Consider the following 24,939-nt stretch of genomic DNA (forward strand, 5'->3'; position numbering starts at 1 on the left):
CATGCACCCTATCACAGAACCGTGAATGGTTACACACCAGTGACGCATGTCACGCCATGTTTCAATTTGAATTACACAAACATAAAGATGATCAATATTACGTATGAAAAGAATAATTATCAAGACATTTTTCTGAAATATTAAATCAAGAGACACGTGAATCTTGTGAATTTTTTTGTATATAAAACTTGCTGAAATTTGAATTATAGGTCATCCCTCTGTCAGTTATTCCATTCTTCCCTCGCGGTTCCTTTGGCATGTGGAGAACATGTGGAAGCTCTTTGTAGACCTTGAGGTAGACAGTGGTCAAGCAGAAGTTCTCCATTTATCTCTTGCGCTCGGTAACTCTTATTACTTTACTTGGTACAACTGCGGAAGCCTTTCCGATGAGTGGCACAATATGTGCGGGTTCAGGACGTTCTAAGACGACATGACAGTAGTATAATGCAGGGATTCTGGCGCCTCCTCCGCCGCACGCCTACGCCCGCGGGAAATTTCAATTTTGGCGGGAAATTTGAATTTTGGCGCGAGATTTGAATTTGTAAACAAAGCCACGTGCTTTTTGACAGCTGTCATCGACAACAACGCAACGCTAACCTCACTGCTGCCATCTTGACGGGCCTAAACCTCATTAGTGCCAACTTAACCTAACTAGCATGAGGTAAACAAAGCCACGTGTTTTTTGACAGCCACGTGCTTTTTGACAGACAACAACGCAACGCTAACCTCAGTACTGCCATCTTGACGGGCCTAAACCTCAGTAGTACCAACTTAACCTAACTAGCATGAGGTAAACAAAGCCACGTGCTTTTTGACAGCCACGTGCTTTTCGACAGATTTGTAAACAAAGCCACGTGCTTTTTGACAGACAACAACGCATCGCTAACCTCAGTACTGCCATCTTGACGGACCTAAACCTTAGTGGTACCAACTTAACCTCACTAGCGCGAGGTAAACAAAGCCACGTGCTTTTTGACAGCCACGTGCTGTTTTGACAGCTGTCATCCGCCATCCTTGAGCACTGTGCTGCCCTCTTTCATCACCTGTCATCGGCAGTGCTGCCATCTTGACGGACCTAAACCTTAGTGGTACCAACTTAACCTCACTAGCGCGAGATAAACAAAGCCACGTGTTTTTTGACAGCTGTCATCCGCCATCTTTGTGCACAGTGCTGCCCTCTTTAGCTACTTACCTTTGAAATGTGGTGGCGGATAATTTGAAAAATGCTTTTTTGTCAGCAGCCATCTTTGTGCACCGTGCTGCCCTCTTTAGCTAGATACCTGTGGTGGTAGGCAATTCCACGTGACAGCAGCCATCTTTAATCAAGAGAGCGCCGTGCTGCCCTCTATGTGGTGGTGGTAAATTGAAAAATTCCACGTGCTCTTGTTTGGAAACAAACTCACGTGCTTTTTTTTGACAGCTGTCATCTGCCATCTTTAATCAACAGAGCACAGTGCTGCACTCTTTAGCTAGATACCTTTGAAATGTGGTGGCGGCAATTTGAAAAATTCTATGTGCTCTTGTTGGGAAACAAAGCCACGTGCAGCTGTCATCGGCCATCTTTAATCAATAGAGCACCGTGCTGCCCTCATGCGGGGCAATTTCGTCAGCTGTCATCCGCCATCTTTAATCCAGAGAGAACAGTGCTGCACTCTATGTGGTGGCGGCAATTTGAAAAATTCTATGTGCTCTTGTTGGGAAACAAAGCCACGTGCAGCTGTCATTCACCATCTTTAATCAATAGAGCGCTGTGCTGCGGGCAATTTCGTCGGCTGTTATCCGCCATCTTTAATCCAGAGAGAACAGTGCTGCACTCTATGTGGTGGCGGTAAATTCCACGTGCTTTACAAACCTATGCGCTTTTCTGTCAGCTGTCATCCGCCATCTTTGAGAACAGTGCTGCACTCTATGTGGCGGCAGCAAATTCCACGTGCTCTACAAAGCCACATGCTCTTTTGACAGCTGTCACCCGCCATCTTTAACTAACAGAGCACTATGCTGCGGGCAATTTCGTTAGCTGTCATCCGACATCTTTAATGAACAGAGCACCGTGCTGCCCTCATGCGGGGGCAATTTCGTTAGCCGTCATCCACCATCTTTAATGAACAGAGCACCGTGCTGCCCTCATGCGAGGCAATTTCGTTAGCTGTCATCCGCCATCTTTTAATGAACAGAGCACCATGCTGCTCTCTGTAGTAGCGGGTAATTTGAAAAGTTCTGTTAGCTGTCATCCGCCATCTTTAATCACCGTGCTGCCCCGGTGACGGCAAATTCCACGTGCTCTTGTTTGGAAACAAAGCCATGTGCTTTTTTTGACAGCTGTCATCCACCATCTTTAATCACCGTGCTGCCCTCTATGTGGTAGCGGTAAATTCTACGTGCTTTACAAACCTATATGCTTTTCTGACAGCTGTCATCTGCCATCTTTAAGCTGTAAATCCCCGATTCTCGTGTTAGAAGTTGTAAAACAGATTCTTAATCCGAGTTGTCAGGAAGGGCAACCGGTCGAAACAATAGTGTATGACGTGAGAGGCTAGATACTGCCAGTTTTGCATCAGGAAGGGCGACTAGTCTTAAAACAAATTCTTGTGATTTAAAAATCTTAGTTTTGCGTCAGGAAGGGCATCCGGCCGTAAAACAATAGTTCGTGATTTAAAATCTAAGAAGTGCATCTAGCTGTAAATCCCCGATTCCCCGTGTTAGACGTTGTAAAACAGATTCTTAATCCGAGTTGTCAGGAAGGGTAACCGGTTGAAAACTATAGTGTATGAGGTTAGATACTGCTAGTTTTGCATCAGGAAGGACAACTCAACAAATTCATGCGACTTAAACACATTTTTATTTCTAAGAGAATCGAACCCGAGACTACTGGGTGAGAGGCATGCATACTGTAGGCTATAGGTTTGTTCCACAGTCCTAGAAGTATCGGCACAGTCATTCTGAGCGAGTTGTGTGGAATGCATGTGTTAGCTGAAATTGTACACGTATCTTCCGGCTCGACCTTGAACGAGGACACTACATGCTGATAAGCGGCTTGTAACTCGCGAACGTCTTCTTAGCTGAGTCCCATGTAAGCTCTTAAAACACAGTACCAATTAAGGTTGTAAAATATTCTGAAATAGTCCTCCTCTGTAGTGCAGTAGTTAGCTGCTACCCTCGGAGGTCCGAGTTCGATTCCCGGCTCTGCCACGGAATGTGTAGCATTTAGCCTATGTAAGTTCCTAACGTAAAATATCATGATTGTACGGAGAGGTTAAAACACACACAGTGCCTACTCCTATCGAAAGAACCAGCACGGTACCGGCATGTATGCTTCTCCTGGTGAAGGAGCCTGCACATGGTTTAACGCCTCCTATAAACAGCCCTTACTTAATGCTGGCTTTTTTTCGCACACCCCGCCTCACACCATAGTTTTATACGACCGGCTGCCCTTCCTGACTAGGATTTTAAATCGCAGTATACGCGATAAATTTGTTGTAGCGGTTTTATAACTACATATCCCGGTACCGACACATAGCCTACCCCCACTGAAGAAGCCTGCACAAGGCTTATTGCCTCCATCCGACAAATGAATCACCGTCAAGTCTTGTACTCAAAAAATCATTTTCGAAGGAGGCTGCACAAGGTTTAACGTCCCCATCAACAGCCCTTACTTATTGCTAGCTTTTACACACACCCCGCCTCACACCATAGTTTTATACGACCGGTTGCCCCTCCTGACTAGGATTTTAAATCGATATCCCGACATAGCCTACTCCTACCGAAGAAGCCAGCTTAACACCTCCATCTGACAAACGAATCACCCTCAAACACTCTTCAATCATTCTCGCTACTTCGGAAGATAGCGGGTTCGAACTGGAAGCCGTAAATGTTAGGCGAGGGACCTGCGCGATCGTCATTGCATGATCTAGCCGGATGCCCTTCCCGACGGTATAAGTTGCCAGGATTTGAATCGCGTACCCCGACTAGAAGAAGCCTGCACATAGCTTAACGCCTCCATCCGACGAATGAATCACCCTCAACACTCTCCAATCATTCTCGCTACTTCGGTAGATAGCGGGTTCGAACTAGAAGCCGTAAATGCTAGGCGAGGGGCCTGCGCGATCGTCGTTACATGATCTAGCTTTAGCTCAATACCTACAGGTAAGGAATACCGCGTATGTACCCTCGAGAAGTCGAGGATCACATGCTAACTTTCCAAGGCTCGAACTCTTAAATTCTGACACCTCGGCATCAACAGGAGGTTCGAATACGTCAGCCTGCAGGTAGGAGCTCTTGTTGCATTCGTTCCGACTGTACCCGCAGTTTGTCAGCGATTTTTTCACATCCGGTTGGTAACAAGCAGAATATTTAGCCGCTGCAGTCTGCGCGAAGTGCTCACAGTTCTCTGTATGCGTTTATTACGTACACACACATCTCCCGTCTGCTGTGAATATTATTCTTCAGCCTTTATCTTAAGGTAAGGTAGAACTGTTAGTTACTTTTTTATTTGCAAAGCAACTTCTACGCTAGATATCTACATTCATATATGTTTATTCTTTTTTTTAGGTACCGTTCGAAAGTACGCAATTTTATTCATCCCAGTAACAGTCTGCAGCACGTGCACTTTTTTAAAAGGTATGTTTTCGAACTTTGATTTGTAAAGATAATTAGGTTAGATGATGCACCCTACACTACATTCATATATGTTTCTTCTTTTTTTTTAGGTACGACCAGAATATTATCATTCGAGTTTCAGGCTTGAACGCACTCATTTTATACATCCGAGTAACAGTTTGCAGCGCGAAGATTTTAAGGTATGTCTGACCTCTATTCGTTGAAACTTGGTTTCTTCTAAAACATCGTAACTTTAGTCTATTGATAAATAGTTGTTCTCTTTAATCCTCACGCGAGGTACGTACATAGCTATGTCCGCCCTCAACAGGCTGAAACTTGGTTTCTTCTAAAACATCGTAACTTTAAGCTATTCATAAACAGTTGTTCTCTTCAACCCGCATACTATAGACGTGGTATAATTTCAAACACGCACACATAGCTATGTCTGCCCTCAACAGGCTGAAAATTGGTTTCTTCTAAAACACTGTAACTTTAGAGTATTGATAAATAGTTGTTCTCTTTAATCCTCACGCTATAGACGGGGTATAATTTCAAACAGGCACACATGGCTATGTCTGACCTCAACGGGTTGAAACTTGGTTTCTTCTAAAACATTGTAACTTTAAGCTAATCATAAATAGTTGTTCTCTTCAACCCGCATACTATAGACGTGGTATAATTTCAAACACGCACACATAGCTATGTCTGACCTCAACGGGTTGAAAGTTGGTTTCTTCCGAACATCGTAACTTTAGTCTATTGATAAATAGTTGTTCTCTTCAATCATCATGCTATAGACGTGGTATAATTTCAAACACGTACACATAGCTATGTCCGCCCTCAACAGGCTGAAACTTGGTTTCTTCTAAAACATCGTAACTTTAAGCTAATCATAAATAGTTGTTCTCTTCAATCCTCATGCTATAGACGTGGTATAATTTCAAACACGTACACATAGCTATGTCTGACCTCAACAGGCTGAAACTTGGTTTCTTCCGTAACTTTAGAGTATTGAAAAATAGTTGTTCTCTTTAATCCTCACGCTATAGACGGGGTATAATTTCAAACAGGCACACATGGCTATGTCTGCCCTCAACAGGCTGAAACTTGGTTTCTTCTAAAACATTGTAACTTTAGTCTATTGATAAATAGTTGTTCTCTTTAATCCTCACGCTATAGATGAGGTATAATTTCAAACACGCACACATAGCTATGTCTGACCTCAACAGGCTGAAACTTGGTTTCTTCTAAAACATTGTAACTTTAAGCTAATCATAAATAGTTGTTCTCTTCAACCCGCATACTATAGACGGGGGTATAATTTCAAACACGCACACATGGCTATGTCTGACCTCAACAGGCTGAAACTTGGTTTCTTCCGTAACTTTAGAGTATTGATAAATAGTTGTTCTCTTTAATCCTCACGCTATAGACGTGGTATAATTTCAAACACGTACACATAGCTATGTCTATCCTCAACGGGTTGAAACTTGGTTTCTTCTAAAACATCATAACTTTAGTCTCTCTTCAATCCTCATACTATAGACGTGGTATAATTTCAAACACGTATACATAGCCATGTCTAGTCTCAACAGGCTGAAACTTGGTTTCTTCCGAACATCGTAACTTTAGTTGTTCTCTTCAATCCTCATGCTATAGGCCTAACTCACAGCCATGTCCAACCTCTATACGCTGAAACTTGGTTTCTTCCGTAACTTTCACCTAATCTCTATCGGTCGTTCTCTTTTCAGATGTTCCCCTGCTGCGAGGAATGTAATGTAACGTTTGCAAGGCGTGATAACTTCATGCGCCATATGAAATCAAAACACCCTAGCATAACATCTGCTTTATGTAAAGTTTGTAGTGTGTATTTCGCTAACGTAGAGCGATATGAGGATCACTTAGCAAAGGAACATCAAATATCTACTCGCCCTCAGGTAGTAGTAGGGAAAAAGCGTGCAGCTACTGATGTAGCTGTAGAAAGTACTAGTAGTAAAAAACCTAGAAAAAATCATGAACAGATGTCCCCCTGCTGCGAAGAATGTAATGTAACGTTTGCAAGGCGTGATAACTTCATGCGCCATATGAAATCAAAACACCCTAGCATAACATCTGCTTTATGTAAAGTTTGTAGTGTGTATTTCGCTAACGTAGAGCGATATGAGGATCACCTAGCAGAGGAACATCAAATATCTACTTGCCCTCAGGTAGTAGTAGGGAAAAAGCGTGCAGCTACTGATGTAGCTGTAGAAAGTACTAGTAGTAAAAAACCTAGAAAAAATCATGAACTTCAAACTATTCACTGCGAGCACTGTAACACTGATGTACCATCTTCGCATTTTCAGGGGCACTTACGGAGTAATGCACATAAAAATAATGCCTGTAGAAGTGGTAGTAACGCAAACATCGAGGAAATTAATACAGCATTTAAAAGTAGGATTGCTAGTTACCGAATTCGCACCAGTCAAAAGTTTCAGAGCACTTCAAACTTTTTAAATTGCGTTCAACCGGATGTACAACAGCTTCTTGCTAAATCTTTGTCCAATCATAGTTTATTTAAATTTAATTTTGAACTTTTCGCCTTGTACATTAAAAGCACGGATGAATCCGAAATAACGGACATTAAATCATTTAATACGAAGAATTTTATCATAAGTCAGTCGACTAATTTTGGCGATGTACTTAGGGATGTCTCTAACATTATTTCAACTAAGAGCGAGGAATTTCAGGAAAAGGAATCAGGGTGGGCTTTAGTTGAGATAATGTATCTAGAAGTTAACATCAATAAGTACAATCCTATGCGTGGATCTTCGCACATCGAGCTGCCGACATGGATTCAGCAAAGAAAAGCTGTTGTAAGCATCCAAAACAATGACGAAGCATGTTTTGCATGGGCGGTGATGTCAGCTTTAAATCCTGTGAAACGGAATGTACCGAATAGAACATCATCGTATCCACACTATTCAACGCAGCTAAATTTCGATAGTATAGAATTTCCTGTGCAGATAAAGGATATTAAGCGCTTTGAGGAACTAAATAACATTAGTATTAATGTGTATGGTGTAGAGAAAAAGTCTGTAGTAGGTCCTCTGTATTATACATGTCATAAGAAGAGTACTCACGTTAATTTACTCTATATTGAAAACAGTGTGAATAGCCACTTTTGCTGGATTAAAAATCTGAGTAGACTTGTTGGCAGTCAGTTATCCAAAGAAAGGTGTAAAAAGTGGCTATGTGATGGATGCTTGCAGTATTTTAGAACTGAAGATCAGTTAACGAAGCATTCCAAGAATGACTGCAATCATGTACGTACGGAGATACCTACTACAGGCAATAATGTTTTAAAATTTACAAATTTTCACAAGCAGATGTGGGTACCGTTCGTGATTTATGCAGACTTTGAAGCCATCCTCACGCCATGCAACACATGCTCACCTAATCCTGACAACTCTTTCACTAATACTACGCACATGCATGTCCCGTATAGCTTCGCGTATTACATCAAGTGTAGTTACGATAGTACGCTTAACAAGTTAGAGCTGTATCGAGGACATGATGCTGCTAAAGTATTTTTAGAAAGACTTGAAAGTGATGCAGTTCGTCTCGGCCGTATTCTGAATAGTAATATTCCTATGAAGCCACTCACCGATATTCAGTTAAATGATCATGAACGTGCTACAAAGTGTAGCATTTGTGATGGGGAATTTTCCGAAAATGACCCTAAAGTTTTTGATCATGATCATTTAACTGGTTTCTACAGATGTGCCGCTCATTATAGCTGTAATCTTAAGTATAGAGTTCCTAAATTTATCCCTGTAATTTTTCATAACTTATCTGGTTACGACTCTCATTTCATCATTTCACAATTTAGAGCTTCAGATGAAAAAGTAGATATAATCCCTCAGAATAAAGAGCGGTACATTGCGTTTGCAAAGTCTGTAAAAGTAGATGCTGAGCATTCTATAAAACTGAGATTCCTTGACTCGTTTCGCTTTATGGCGAGTAGCCTCGAAAAACTTTCTAGTCATTTACAGCCTGAACAATTTACGGAAATTCGACGCGTTTTCCCCGAAGAAGCGCAGTTTAATTTACTTCGGCGTAAGGGTGTTTTTTGTTACGAATATCTCGACTGCTTAGACCGCCTCGAAGAACGTGCCCTACCATCGAAACAATCCTTTTACAGCTCGCTGAATTCAGCTGATATTAGTGATGATGACTATTTACATGACAACATATCTGGGAGCAGTTCCACATTCAAACGCTGGGTGAATACTCCGATTTATATTTAAAGACAGATGTACTTTTGTTAGCTGATGTTTTTGAAAATTTTCGCTGTGTTTGCATGAACACCTACAGCCTTGACCCATGTCAGTATTTTACTGCACCTGGGTTAAGTTGGGACGCGATGTTAAAATACACGCGTGTGAATTTGGAACTGCTGACCGATATCGATATGGTGCACTTTATAAAAGCATCCATTCGAGGCGGTCTGAGTCAGTGCAGCGGGCGATATTCGAGGGCTAATAATAAGTACATGCCGAGTTTCGATTCCAGTCAGGAATCTCAGTATATCGTTTACCTCGATGCTAATAATCGGTATGGGTGGGCGATGAGTCAGCATCTACCGGTGAGTGGTTTCCGCTGGCTGACGCAGTGCGAAATTGATGCTTTACAGCTACACGCCCTAGGCGATGAAGCTGATAAAGGTTATTTCCTCGAAGTTGACTTACAGTATCCTAAAGAGTTACACACTTCTCATAATGACCTACCGTTCTGCCCTGAAAATATGAAGCCCCCGTACATTGCATCAACTACGAAAATGCTCATTGCTAATTTGTGCGATAAATCTAAGTATATCATTCATTACCGAAATTTAAAACAGTGTTTGCAGCATGGTTTGAAGTTATCCAAAATTCATCGCGTACTAGAATTTAATCAGTCACCGTGGCTAAAGCCATATATCGATCTGAACAATAATTTAAGAACGAATGCGGTTAACGAGTTTGAAAAAGATTTCTACAAGCTCATGAATAACAGTGTGTTTGGTAAGACTATGGAGAATGTTGACAAACGCGTTGATGTAAAATTGATTACAAACTGGGATAATATTAAGAAAAGGTATGGTGCTAACTATTTAATGAGTAAACCAAATTTCCACAGCTGCACCATCATACATGAGAATTTAGTTATTATACAGATGAATCGTGTCAAGGTTAAGTATGACAAACCTACCTACGTCGTCTTTGCAGTACTTGAATTGGCTAAAACACTCATGTATGAATTCCATTACGATTATATGATGAAGAAGTACGCGCATAATGCGCAATTGCTCTACACAGATACCGATTCGTTTATTTATCAAATCAAAACTGATGACTATTACAATGATATAAAGCCGGACTTGGGTAGGTTTGATACGAGTAACTATCCTGCAGATAATCAATATCATCTACCGCTAGTGAACAAAAAGGTTCTAGGTAAAATGAAAGATGAATGTGCTGGGAATATTATCGATTCATTTGTAGGTACTAAATCCAAGTCATATTGCATAAAACTCTTAAATGAATTACAAATAAAGAGATTGAAGGGGGTTAAAAAGTATGTCGAACAGAATCAGCTAAGTTTTGAAAACTATAACTATTGCATTAAAAGTAATCCACCTGTTTTGCATAAGCAAATGTCTGTCATTAGAAGCAAGAAGCACCAGTTGTACACTCATTTAATTAGTAAGGTAGCCCTTAATAGCGATGATTGTAAACGGTTTGTCATTCCAAATTCTACCAACACGCTAGCCTGGGGGCATAGTAGTATTGATAGGTACTACTTTACATAAACATTATGCTAGAGGTGTGTGTACTTACGTTACGCTGTCTTACATCACAATTCGGGAGAGGAACGCTGGTACGGCAAGTCTAAACTTGTACATTCAAGAATTGCATCGAGAAGTACGCTAGGGTAAAATGATTCGAGATAAAACTTGTACATACAAGATGTAAATAAATAATGTAGAATTGGCATATTCTTTTATTTTAGGTTAGGTATCACCTTCCTCCCGCTCCTTATTTGCAGGATAGAGTTTTTGTTTATTACTCATAGAAGAAAGAAGGTGATGAGCAGTTTCTTAAGTATAGTTCGGTAAGTATCTCGAGAGCAGAATTTTTTTTTTGTCAAAAAAGCACATAGCTTTGTAAAGCACGTAGAATTTACCGCCACCGGGGCAGCACTGTTCTCTCTGGATTAAAAGCTTTGTTTCCAAACAAGAGCACGTGGAATTTGCCGTCACCGGGGCAGCACGGTGATTAAAGATGGCGGATGACAGCTAACAGAACTTTTCAAATTACCCGCTACTACAGAGAGCAGCATGGTGCTCTGTTCATTAAAAGATGGCGGATGACAGCTAACGAAATTGCCTCGCATGAGGGCAGCACGGTGCTCTGTTCATTAAAGATGGTGGATGACGGCTAACGAAATTGCCCCCGCATGAGGGCAGCACGGTGCTCTGTTCATTAAAGATGTCGGATGACAGCTAACGAAATTGCCCGCAGCATAGTGCTCTGTTAGTTAAAGATGGCGGGTGACAGCTGTCAAAAGAGCATGTGGCTTTGTAGAGCACGTGGAATTTGCTGCCGCCACATAGAGTGCAGCACTGTTCTCAAAGATGGCGGATGACAGCTGACAGAAAAGCGCATAGGTTTGTAAAGCACGTGGAATTTACCGCCACCACATAGAGTGCAGCACTGTTCTCTCTGGATTAAAGATGGCGGATAACAGCCGACGAAATTGCCCGCAGCACAGCGCTCTATTGATTAAAGATGGCGAATGACAGCTGCACGTGGCTTTGTTTCCCAACAAGAGCACATAGAATTTTTCAAATTGCCGCCACCACATAGAGTGCAGCACTGTTCTCTCTGGATTAAAGATGGCGGATGACAGCTGACGAAATTGCCCCGCATGAGGGCAGCACGGTGCTCTATTGATTAAAGATGGCCGATGACAGCTGCACGTGGCTTTGTTTCCCAACAAGAGCACATAGAATTTTTCAAATTGCCGCCACCACATTTCAAAGGTATCTAGCTAAAGAGTGCAGCACTGTGCTCTGTTGATTAAAGATGGCAGATGACAGCTGTCAAAAAAAAGCACGTGAGTTTGTTTCCAAACAAGAGCACGTGGAATTTTTCAATTTACCACCACCACATAGAGGGCAGCACGGCGCTCTCTTGATTAAAGATGGCTGCTGTCACGTGGAATTGCCTACCACCACAGGTATCTAGCTAAAGAGGGCAGCACGGTGCACAAAGATGGCTGCTGACAAAAAAGCATTTTTCAAATTATCCGCCACCACATTTCAAAGGTAAGTAGCTAAAGAGGGCAGCACTGTGCTCAAAGATGGCGGATGACAGCTGTCAAAAAACACGTGGCTTTGTTTATCTCGCGCTAGTGAGGTTAAGTTGGTACCACTAAGGTTTAGGTCCGTCAAGATGGCAGCACTGCCGATGACAGGTGACGAAAGAGGGCAGCACAGTGCTCAAGGAAGGCGGATGACAGCTGTCAAAACAGCACGTGGCTGTCAAAAAGCACGTGGCTTTGTTTACCTCGCGCTAGTGAGGTTAAGTTGGTACCACTAAGGTTTAGGTCCGTCAAGATGGCAGTACTGAGGTTAGCGATGCGTTGTTGTCTGTCAAAAAGCACGTGGCTTTGTTTACAAATCTGTCGAAAAGCACGTGGCTGTCAAAAAGCACGTGGCTTTGTTTACCTCATGCTAGTTAGGTTAAGTTGGTACTACTGAGGTTTAGGCCCGTCAAGATGGCAGTACTGAGGTTAGCGTTGCGTTGTTGTCTGTCAAAAAGCACGTGGCTGTCAAAAACCACGTGGCTTTGTTTACCTCATGCTAGTTAGGTTTAGTTGGCACTAGTGAGGTTTAGGCCCGTCAAGATGGCAGCAGTGAGGTTAGCGTTGCGTTGTTGTCGATGACAGCTGTCAAAAAGCACGTGGCTTTGTTTACAAATTCAAATCTCGCGCCAAAATTCAAATTTCCCGCCAAAATTCAAATTTCCCGCGGGCGGAGGCGTGCGGCGGAGGAGGCGCCAGAATCCCTGCATTATACTACTCATGACCTGGCCTTTGTTTTCTTTCACAGTATTATTATAATTCGGTCTGAGAACGACGGTTCTTCCCAAGTGCGGATGCCGTTGATCAGTGCTGATGTTCTCTCAGTTTTACTGACTGTCATGTGTGCTCCTGTTTTGTGTAAGTGCTCGTTTATTCTACACTAATGTATAACATGGGTCTCGCAGGCCAACACAAAATAGCTGCATTTTGTGACTAATCAAGGTGTAATGAGGTAGAAATACTCATAAATGCAGTGTTGCCAACCGCTGAGATTTAACTTTTAAAATATTGTAAAATAATGTCTCGTGTAATTTAACCAAAAGTTGTACAAATGATGAAGTTAGTAATACGTCGTTCACTTTTAAGAAATCCAATGTGGACCACATTCTAGTGGTTCTATTGCTCGCAACTATTGGAAATACTGTACATAGTAGAAACTTTGTAGTTGGAGAAAAGCCCCCTCTAATGAGTGATTAATGTAGATTTAGGCGGCTCCAGAGTTATTAATAGTGAGCAAATGGAGGTGGCAACAAAACAGGGGAAATGCAACTAAATTCAAGAGGAAGTCATTAATACATAGTCCGTCTTGCGTTATGTCTTACTGCGCTTGAAGACAGTGCCGCATGTTTCGTACACATAACCGATCATCTTCAGGTAGCCATTTAGAGCAGTGGGAGAAGGCTGACCGAGGAAAAGACACACATCCGACTCATAATTTGTTTGTATCTGTGATACCAATTTGTAGCATTACTTCTTGATAAAAGTAAAGTAATTTACGGATATCGATGAAATTTCTCCGGAGGACAGTTAGGAAACGTAACTCTCAAGGGAAGGGACATTCCACGCGGACTGATGTGTCTATAAAAATTCCGAATCTGAACATAAAACAACAAGAATAGGAAATAATTATATTCTATACAATGTTAAAGAAATATCAACTGAAAGTTAAGAAAGGGATGCATTGCCTTGGATTCCCTTCTTTTAAAACAAAATCACCCAGTGGTTTTCGGCACCGCTTAATCATCACGACTTACCGCCTCTTTGCCTACCGAAGCACATTTGAGTGAAGGGCCTTAAATGATCGTGCTACTGCTGCCATAGTGCAAAGTTTGAGTGGAAGAAGGAGCATGGACGTTGATATTACACGAGCTAAAGCTTAAAGAAGGAAATATGTTTCACTCTGAATCATTACAAGTGAAGGTTTTCTTATTAGGAAGCATTTACCTCAGAAAAAAGAAGATCAGTTGGTATATCATGCTCTGGCTTCATGTTTGTTCCCTGTGTGTACTTTCAGATGCGCCACACATATTTAAGTATCCATGACCATGTACAGGAAATACGACGGTGATGTTCTTGATTATTAATTTTTCACATCTCCGGAATACGAAGAGAGCTGGCTGTTTCCAAGACAGCTAAATCATCTCGAAAATACTCCGAACGATCCAGCTCCGGAAATGAGCTGCACAAATCAGTTTATCACGTAGATAGAAGCACTGGTCCGCCTGCTGGGCAAGATGCTTAAGGCGTCCCGTTGGTCGAAACAAGTTTCACCATCACAATGTTGGCCAGCCGGGTGGGAGAGGTGCTGGTAGATTGCGTACAGAAGCCTGGATTCATTACAAACCCCACCACATTGCTCATTTAGACTGAGGGCATATGTCGCATTTATGACGGATGGCGATGTTGAGCCTTGAGCAAATCGCTTGCTGTTTTATGACCGAAGTAGGCTGCATGTCGGCACCGCGTTTCACCCTCTCCTTTTCCGCTATCGTACCTCACGTACTTCACTTCATCTCATTAACTCCTCTTCTGTACGCTACGGTGTCTCCTGCCCATGTCATGCATCGAAGAGTACGACAAGTAATGAAGGATCGTCATTTCCACTCGTAGGATGGTCTAAAATATAAACGTGCGAACTAATTGTTTAATGTGATGTTCTATCTGCCCACAGGCTACCAACTGTTTGAAGCTTTCAACTGTTATAAGACGTACAGTGAATTGAAGATCTGGAGTGACGCCAGGGAGCAGTGCAAGAGAGACGGAGGTGATCTGATGGTGTCGGAAAGTGAACGGGAGAGAAGAGAGGTGTTCCCTCCAATGGAAGAGCAAGTGAGCCGGAGCCCCTGGATGGGAGTTTACAAGCCCGAAGGTGAAGATCGTTGGGTGTCTGTGAAAGGTGAGTTCTCTCTAGCTCTCTTCTCCTCATGAATTACCGAATGTCGGACAGAAGACATTTGTCATATTAAACAACAGAAGCCGACATTTAGCTGTAGTTAGCGATGTTACTGGCTGATGACCACACCGTATTGCCTATAATCAGGGGAGCAATGAATAAGTCTTACCCATAGAATCTCAGGCGGTAGAGCGCTGGCCTTCTGAGACCACATTGGCAGGTTCGATTCACGCTCAGTCAGGTGGTATGTCAGTCTCATGTCCGTAGATTTACTGGCACATAAAATAAACCCTGATGGATAAAATTCCGGCACGTTGGCGTCTCCCGAACCATACGAATGTAGTTACTGGAACATAAAGTGAATAATATTAGTTATGTCTAAATGAAGGGAAAGAGTCGCAAAGTGAGGGTATGAGGACATTCATCTGTCGGATGGGGACGTTAATCCTTGAGCAGACCTCTCGGTGTTCTTTGACAGGAGTAGGCTATGTGCCGCACCAAGACGTGCAGGTTTATCACGGACGTCAAATAGAGAGTAGGACACACTGGGGTCGTGGTAGGGACATCATCATTATAGAATGTTGTGCCTTGTTTAGTTCCACACCTCTTGTCTTTAAATAATTAGAAACTGAGTCCTGGTCTCCTCTGCTGCTCTTACCCTCGATGGCTGACTCCGTTATTCTCGCAGGTAACCCATCATCCTCCATTCACCTCACGCGACCCCAACACCGGAGTACCCCTTCATCCATCGAACTTATATATCACTTAAAATTTATCTTCTCATTCTGGGTACCTTTCTGTCATTGTTCCCACCCGGTGTTTCTAGACTTCATTCTCGTTATTTCAATGTAGATTACAACTAGCGTATGGACGAGATATCCCGAGTCCTCCGAGCTTGCACTCCCACACAGCGAAGTTTTCCTGAAAACAGGCTGTTTCATCCCAGAGCTCACTGCATTAATTTTGCTGCACCTTGCTTCCTGGGAGAAGTTCCAGTTTTGTATCTCCGACCTGACATTCAGTTCTCGAAACTTTCTTCTCCACTGACATGACTTTATTCTTGGTAATAAAAAAAAAACCAAAGACATCTCCGTACAGGCCATGAAGACCCTGGGAGTGGTGGAAGGTAAAGGCTTCCACTATTCGTAACCTCGGCACTTGATGGCGTAGAGTTGTTAGCTCTACGACCGGCCGCCTTTCCCCCAAGAATTAACCTGGTACTCATTTTTGATTTAGGATAAATGAACCGCAGGGCCATATGCACGTCACGAAGTGGAAATTTTACGACTTTCTGACGGGGATTCGAACCCACGTCCTTCCGGGCGAACCGAGTACGCCTTTACCGCCTCCGCCAGGGAGCCCCTTTATTCTTGGTAATGCCAATACTGATGTCGTACTCACTGCACCTATTTCAAATTCCAAGAAATAAGACTGCAGGCTTTCAGCTCTGTCTGCCATTAACACCAAAATGCTTACGACATTTCAGCATCCCTGGCGCTTTATACCTTCCAGTAGATGATCCTTGTAAACTATGAACAACAATATTGAAGATTGCAGCCATATCCCACCCCTGTAAGTACCTTGAATCAAGAACTCGTTCTACCATCAACTTTCAATGTCAACATAAGTGAGTTTTATTGCTCCCAATAATCTAGGCTTAATCCCGTATTCTCTCAGTGTGGCTGACATCCTTCCCTGAATTACTCTGTCATATGCCTTCTCTAGATCTACGAAACATAAACACAACTTGCTATTCATATCATAGCACTTTTTACTTATGTGACGAATACTGAAGACCTGACCATGAAAACCCCTCTGAGGTCTGAAACCACACTGGGCTCATCCAACTCAGTATAAGACATTTATTGGTTTCTCCCTCATGAAATACTAGTGAATACCTTGCCCGGTGCACGAATGAATCACCATCATCAGTGTCGTTGAAGTACCTTGATGGTTCTAGCAGTCCTCTTGCTTATAAATAGGTGCAATTACTGCTTTCGTCAAATCAGAAGGACCTTTACTAACTTTCCAGGCTCATCTTATTACTCTGTGAGCTTCGTTGTTCGCGGCGTCAAGATGAATATTTCCTCTTATATTCCTTCCACCTGTACCATTATTTGCTCGGAAGTACTATGAGTTTACCACATTAATCCAAAACATTATTTTTTTCCTTTTTCCCTCCGTACCCCACACACTGCTCATCCCTTTTCAACACTTGTTAAAAGCATTTGATTTCCTCCTATCCCTTCCTCATTATCACCGCCTGCCGAAATATCATTATTTCCTAACTCTTCCTAACTCGCCCATTTCTACTTTAATTGTTATGATTTTCCCATTACTGTGGGTCGATAGATTAATATCGAATACCATTTCCTTCACCTCTTTGCTTCCAAAGAATCCTGCACTGTCAAAACTAATTGGAAATCCTTTACTCCCGGCGGCTTGCTTAAAATATTCTCAGCTCGGTAAATTATGTGAAGCAGGCTGCTAATCTATTTGCACATAGTCCAAGTTAGAGTCTCTCCTCTGACAGGTTAGCGACCTATGGTTGATTGTATAGTCCTCGCCTCTTGAGCACAATGAGGGCCATGACTCAGAATATGTCCGAGGTGCCCAATACTACTCTCGGCTCAAGGAGGACCATGACACAGAATATGTCCGAGGGGCCCAATACTACTCCCGACTCAAGGAGAGCCATGACTCAGAATATGTACGAGATACTCAATACTACTCCCGACTCAAGGAGGGCCATGACTCAGAATATATCCAAGGTGCCAATACTACTCCCGACTCAAGGAGGACCATGACACAGAATATGTCCGAGGTGCCCAATACTACTCCCGACTCAAGGAGGGCCATGACTCAGAATATATCCAAGGTGCCAATACTACTCCCGACTCAAGGAGGGCCATGACTCAGAATATATCCAAGGTGCCAATACTACTCTCGGCTCAAGGAGGACCATGACACAGAATATGTACGAGATACTCAATACTACTCCCGACTCAAGGAGGACCATGACTCAGAATATGTCCGAGGTGCCCAATACTACTCTCGACTCAAGGAGGACCATGACTCAGGATATATCCAAGGTGCCAATACTACTCCCGACTCAAGGAGGACCATGACTCAGAATATGTCCGAGGTGCTCAATTCTACTCCGGACACAAGGAGGATCATGACTCAGGATATGTACGAGATACTCAATACTACTCCCGACTCAAGGAGGACCATGACTCAGGATATATCCAAGGTGCCCAATACTACTCCCGACTCAAGGAGGACCATGACTCAGAATATGTCAGAGGGGCCCAATACTACTCCCGACTAAAGGAGGACCATGACTCAGGATATGTCCGAGGTGCCCAATACTACTCTCGACTCAAGGAGGACCATGACTCAGGATATATCCAAGGTGCCCAATACTACTCCCGACTCAAGGAGGACCATGACTCAGAATATGTACGAGATACTCAATACTACTCCCGACTCAGGGAGGACCATGACTCAGAATATGTCCGAGATGCTCAATACTACTCCCGACTCAAGGAGGGCCATGACTCAGAATATGTCCGAGGTGCCCAATACTACTCCCGACTCAAGGAGGGCCATGCCTCAGAATATGTCCGAGGTGCCCAATACTACTCCCTACTCAAGGAGGGCCATGACTCAGAATATGTCCGAGGTGCCCAATACTACTCCCGACTCAAGGAGGACCATGACTCAGAATATGTCCGAGATGCTCAATACTACTCCCGACTCAAGGAGGGCCATGACTCAGAATATGTCCGAGGTGCCCAATACTACTCCCGACTCAAGGAGGGCCATGACTCAGAATATGTCCGAGATGCTCAATACTACTCCCGACTCAAGGAGGGCCATGACTCAGAATATGTCCGAGATTCTCAATACTACTCCCGACTCTCAGTACAATTTACTCGTCCCCTCAGTCGTTGCCCATAGTTCAAGTACTAGGACGTGACTGCAGTCACTCACACGACAACAGTACCCTGGGGTCATGGTTGGACACGAAAGAGGTTCAACAACGAAGCAGCCGTCAAAAACGCCTTGGAAATATCTCTCACCATGAGACGGTCGATCACCTGGGAAATGGGTGCGAATGCTCCTGCATCGCGTAGAAGAAGGAATGGCATTTAGTGATGCACATCCTATTTAATAAAAATTCCTCGTCATGGAGTTCTCGTAGTGATAAATGTTACTACCAACTAGCAGGGACAGGGTGTTTCTTGATCACCAACACACTCATGGCGAGAAGAGGACCCACATGTGCGACGATAAGTATTACAGGTAAAGCTCGTAGACAAACAGCCCGAGTGAATAAGAATGTGTCGCTTCCTGTTTAAATGTACGGCATGTCGTCATATTTTATTGTTCTCTTTTTCACACACACTACCAATCACCAGCAGCTGTCAGTTACCCCGATCTCTATTTATAGTTGACGTTGTGTTTTACCGATTTCTTACTAAACATTTCCTTATTTTCTCTGAATCACTTGAAGTAATTCGTGAGGCAGGGCCCAGAAACTTGCTTAGAACATCCATATTTCCATTTTCACGGCTAGAATGTACTTTTCGGTACTCGCTCAGATGATCTGGAAAACAATATTTTTATATAATTATAACGAACGGTTTTGAATGATGACGACCGTACGTAACTGCTGTCTCTGTTTCACGATATATATCGCCGTGAATTATCTAGAAGGATACGCGTATCACCGTTATCAGCGTCATTGATTTTACTGAGCTGAGCCAGAGCAGGAATGTCTTTACTTTGACACGTGAAAATGTTTGAGGAGCCCTCGCAGACTTTAAGAGTTCTCACAAGCAGCAAGCTATAACTTCTAGATTGCCAGATTACCAGGTCTCATTTACATCATAGCCAGAACTTTATATTCCTCCAAGATGCTGATTTATCTCAGTCTCAAATGCAGAAACGCATTCCCGTGTTTTGTCGCAGACTTTCTCATTTCTGATTGGTACAATGTGTGGCCTTGTCCTTACTGTTTGCACTCATAGACGATAAACATTTCCGGTGGGGATAAAATAGCACTTGTTTGGTCATCACATCTTCCTGACACACATAGGATGTCATCTCTACTCTCTGGTGGGGCCACACAATTTTACAGCCGGATGGCCTCCTTGATGTGGGGGAGGTGTTCTCTATTGTGTGAGCTGAAAACTTTCTTGTGAGGACAAAACGGAAACCAGATTTTGAGAAGTACCGAATGCATCTCACAGTGGACAAAGACCAAGTGTTCGTAAACGTCCGCTGAGAAACTCCTTGGTGCGTTTTGTGCTTGAGCTTTTTAAATTATTGATTTAAATAAGGTAGTCATATCGTCAGACCAACGGAATTGGGATCACTCGGTCTCAAGAAGTGCACAACACCTTACAAATATATGGATCTTTTTGTTCAGCAAATGTCTACAAAGCGGAAAAATCTCCGAGGACTGGAGGAAATTTAGAATAAAGACATGATATACAGGAAAGGACAAGCCGACAAACCAATCTCATAACGAGGGATTGCTCTGGAGTATAATATCAGAAGGACAAACGAACTTCACTGACCATCAAATATAAGAGTATCAGTTCAGATTAAGAAGGAAACGATCACCTTCACAGGCTAGAAAATGTCTACAAGAAGACATCTGGGCGCCTTAAGACTCCCCAAAGGCAAATACTTTACAGTCTTCACAGACTTTACAAAGGCATTCGACATGTTGGACAGGAACAGTATGGACTCCATGACAGAAGACAAGGCAATTGTAAAACTCATAGGAAAACCCCAGTCACAAAACATGTAGCGATAAACGAGGGGATAAGTATATCAAAAGAAATCCTTCAAACAAATTGAGTAATTCCAGGTGACCCTGTTAGCCCCTCCTGTTTAACATTCCCACATCTGACGCAGAAAATCCATTGAAAATCTGAAATCGGTGTCGCTCTATATGTATCCTCATGACATGGTCCTAGGTTCGCAGACCGAAAATGACCTTAAAGAAGCCTTAAACAAACTGAACATTTGAGCTGAAAACAACAAATTCGTCATAAACCTGGAAAAAGTATACATATGGTTTTTCGAAGAGGGGCAGGTTACCGACCGAAGACAAGATAGTACTAGGAACAAATACTTAGGACTAACTCTAGAGACACCAGGAACGTCATACAGGATCCACATCAGGGAAAGAGCGATAAGAGCTATGACTCTGTTCAGCGCTAAAATAGTACCAATTATCACGTACGACTTGGAACTGATCTGGGAATTTCTAGAGACAATAGAAAAAGTAAAAGTCCGCTTCCTAAAATGAGCCATCGGAATTGCAAAAAAGCGCCCTAAGGCTTGCGTATGAACCTCCTTCAATGAGGACTTGAGATGTCACTTAACCGGCCAAGAAAATAATTATTGACCCGCCGACGAGACAAGCCATGATTGATAGAGGGTGGACAAAAGGAAACCACGACGTGCGTTCTGCACTGACAAGCCTGGCGATACGTGGATACCACCACAGAATATCAAGAATACAAAATACCATGAACCCTACAAGGAATCTTCGTGTAGTTTGTGTGACAAATACTACTTCTCCTGCTGCAAGAATCGCAAGAGAACACTACTATATTATACCAGAGAATAAACACCCACACTTCCCTATGTGCACTTGTATGCTCTTATTAATTAATTAATTAAAATTGCCAGCATGTCTCGTCGTGAAAGTATAATAGATACGTAGTGTTCCTAACTTCGTCGTAATCGCCAAGAACTCAATGGTGTCTCTCTCTACTCGAACGTGAACAGTAATTTACAAATTGAGATGCTAACACTTCAAAGACATATGAATGTTGTGTGGCAATGTCATCCATATCCCTGGTAACGACTACGGAACCTCCTGAACCTCAGACCAAGTAGTGACATCGTCGATAGTAAGACGACGAAAGCCAACTTCGCTGTTCTAATAGTCTCTGTGATGTGATCCCGGAAATGTTTTCTTCTGAACAGATGACGTCTAGACGTGAACCGCGGTGTCTTCACTTGACCTCAGGTTAACTAATCGATGTATATGTACTTGCTCTCTTCACCTTCACACCATCGACTACCGAAGCAGTTTCTACTTTCTGGTGCGCTTGAATTTTCATATTTTTTGTGATATTTGAAACCATCTCCTTCCCGTTTCTTCTCAGTTATAATAAAAGAAAGTGCTCGAATTTGTTATGAATCTCACTGTGCTCTCTTTTCAGCTTCCTTATTGCAGCTACTACAATCTCCGTTTCTCTTTGAGTCTGCGACTTGCACGTTTCGGATCACTGTATTCTCTGCAGCCACCAACAAGTACAGTCTGACACTATCACTCCACTGGGGGTGATATTTGCACTGTGCCTTTGTGTATTTCGTTCATCGCAATTATGATTCTCATCGCTTCACTTCGGCTGACTTTTGGGTGGTTCACTGGTTTGTATTGACTTTAGATATGTTTGTGTCTGTTATAAAATGTGCACTACGGGTGACAGATCGGGATGGGCATAGTTTCGTCAGTGGGCGTGCTCAATGAAAGTAGAAAAATTATAGATGGGAAGGAACCTCCTAGAAAACCATCGCATGAAGGAGTCATGTTTATCTCTGATGTTACTCAGTGGAACACAGCATGGCACGTTACGATATCCAGGTGCTACCAGCACGCCGAGTGCTAGAGATCGGTGGCTGTGAGGATACCTTGGCCAGATCTTTCATGTATTAAATCACTATTTTGTTTGTCATTCAGGGCGACATTGAAATAATGAGAATGTTTCCACAGTTATAGACTGACGCTCATTTCTGCGAAGTGATTGCCTCGTGTGATGATGTACATAGCTACAACGGCACTTCTGTTGCCTTACACAAAGTTACCGAGGAAACGGGAATCATTGGCACCGGTTACACATTACAAGATCTCGAACTGTTAAGTGTTAAATACTATCTCTCAGCGAATGGATCATTTGCACTATGCGAACCATGTTATCTCCATAGTATGTATTAAAGACTATTAACATACATACATACATTATCATTATAGACTGTTATGCCTTTCAGCGTTCAGTACTTCCAGGGGTAACGACTATCTGTCTTTTGTTTCATAACTACATTAACATGTGTGATTCTTATTTCCAATTACTTGTCGTACAGCACTAGTCGTTTATAATGTTGTGAGTTTCTGACAGCACGGCGCGATTCTTTCTAAGTGGACATTTTAGGTCAACAGATGTATAAAAAGGCAGTGCCACATCTTCTTCAGACGACAGTGCTCCAGGCATAGTGGATTTGATCTTGGTTTGATGAGCATCAGCATGTACTTCATCTTCTTCTCTGGCCTATTCAATCACTCGAACCACTGTGGTACGTTATAGCGACAAGACTTCATCGTCTCTGGGGCAGCTCGGTCAATATTTCATGTCGGCATTTGTTACTCATTACTATTTTCAGTTATTGGGTGGTGGTATGGTGGTATTTGTATTTGATGAGGAACTAAAATTGGGCTGCCATCCACTAATGGAGCAAAAGAATGAAAAGGTCTGACACTTCGAGAGATGAATGTATCGGCTAAAGAAAGGGAAGGGGGAGATGAAAGTCTCCTCAGGTATCGAAAATGTAATATCGCCGTGGTCGGACAAGAACGAGAGTTAACCAAGGATAGATGAAAGTGAGGAGCCTGACAAAATTATGTGGAAGTAATGCCAGGTCCCCACGGTCACTAAGTCACGCTCCAAAATGAAGAGCTCCTTGGGCGCATTTTGTTATCCTCTTACGATTGGCAGGGAATACCATGGATGCATTCTATGGTCCCTACCCACGGGGTCGTACTTATCGGGAAAATAAAACAACAATGTTGTCGCAACCTCAAAACACACGGATAAGAATTACGAAACTTGAAAATGTTGAAAATATACCGAAAGCGATGACTGTGTCTTTTAAGGGACAGACTATTTATTAATAGAATTGTAAGAATAAGTACATCAAATCAGAATAGAAATACCGCGGTGCGTAACGATAGGGAATACAATTCAATATAGAAGAGCGGAACAGAATGTGGGAATGCACGTAATAGAGTACAACTGGCAGCACACGGCGTATCGACATGAAGTACCAGCTTCGTAACATCAGAGTTATCGGATTGAAAACTGGAGCACGAGATAACATCCAAGACTTCTTTATAAATTTCCACAAAGTGCTTCAGCTGCCTGTGAAAAGCGTAGATAAAATTGACATCGCTCCAATTCGTGGATCTGTGAACATATTCCAATCTTATTCCTGGTTGACTTCATGATAGCAATATGTAATACCAGTTTGACGAACCGCTCACGTGGTAAGTTGTTGCCATCAAAAGAAATTATTTTTAGAATAAGATTACTGGTGGCTTAACAGTGCAGTCAAGTAGAACATAAGTGAATATTGTTTTAATAGGAATACCACTGGGAGACCATCCTCTATTAACACCAATCACAAGCGGTCCGGCACTTCTAAAAATTGAAGGTACCGGAAAGATAGAGGAGCCCCACGACGGTCGTGATTATGAAAGACTCCCAAGGCCGTCGGTGTCGGACTAGAACAAGTGTTTACCCAGAGAGGTCGCACAAGAAAGATAAGAGAGAGGAGCCTGACAAGAATTTAGTGGGGAAAATGCCAGGCTCAGCTAGAGGAACCGTGGTCGTCAAACCACGGTCTCAAGTGAGATCCAGTGGTTGACCTTTTAGTGTCCTCTTACGACAAACAGGGGATAACGTGGATGCTCTTCTAACTCCCAAATCCACTGGGGGTCCTGAAGGCTGAGGTTCGAATCCCGCTCTATACTCGGTTGATATTTTCATCCAGAAATGCGCGTGTTGTCAGGAAGTCCAGCTGGCCGTAAATCTGAGGCGAAAACCAAAATGAGCCTGGGGTGTTCCAGTGACCTCGGAAATTACTGGGATAATCTGAAGAAAGATAAAGTGTTATGGATCGAGTGTACGACACTTGTGTCCTGTGTTTCAGGTGAGCCTGCACTCAGCAGTTGGTGGCTGCAGTGACCTCGGAAA

The 24,939-nt window shown here is 42.8% G+C and overlaps 1 protein-coding gene across 1 annotated transcript in view; it reads left to right on the forward strand.

Moving 5' to 3' along the window:
* LOC136886078 (uncharacterized) overlaps positions 1-24,939 on the forward strand; it is a 36,900-nt gene that overhangs the window by 11,744 nt on the left and 217 nt on the right. Inside the window, exon 5 of the mRNA XM_068230920.1 lies at positions 14,657-14,881. Coding sequence (XP_068087021.1) covers positions 14,657-14,881 — 225 coding nt within the window. The remainder of the gene's footprint in view (positions 1-14,656; positions 14,882-24,939) is intronic.

This window comes from Anabrus simplex, chromosome X (assembly GCF_040414725.1).
Source record: "Anabrus simplex isolate iqAnaSimp1 chromosome X, ASM4041472v1, whole genome shotgun sequence".
Lineage (NCBI taxonomy): Eukaryota > Metazoa > Arthropoda > Insecta > Orthoptera > Tettigoniidae > Anabrus > Anabrus simplex.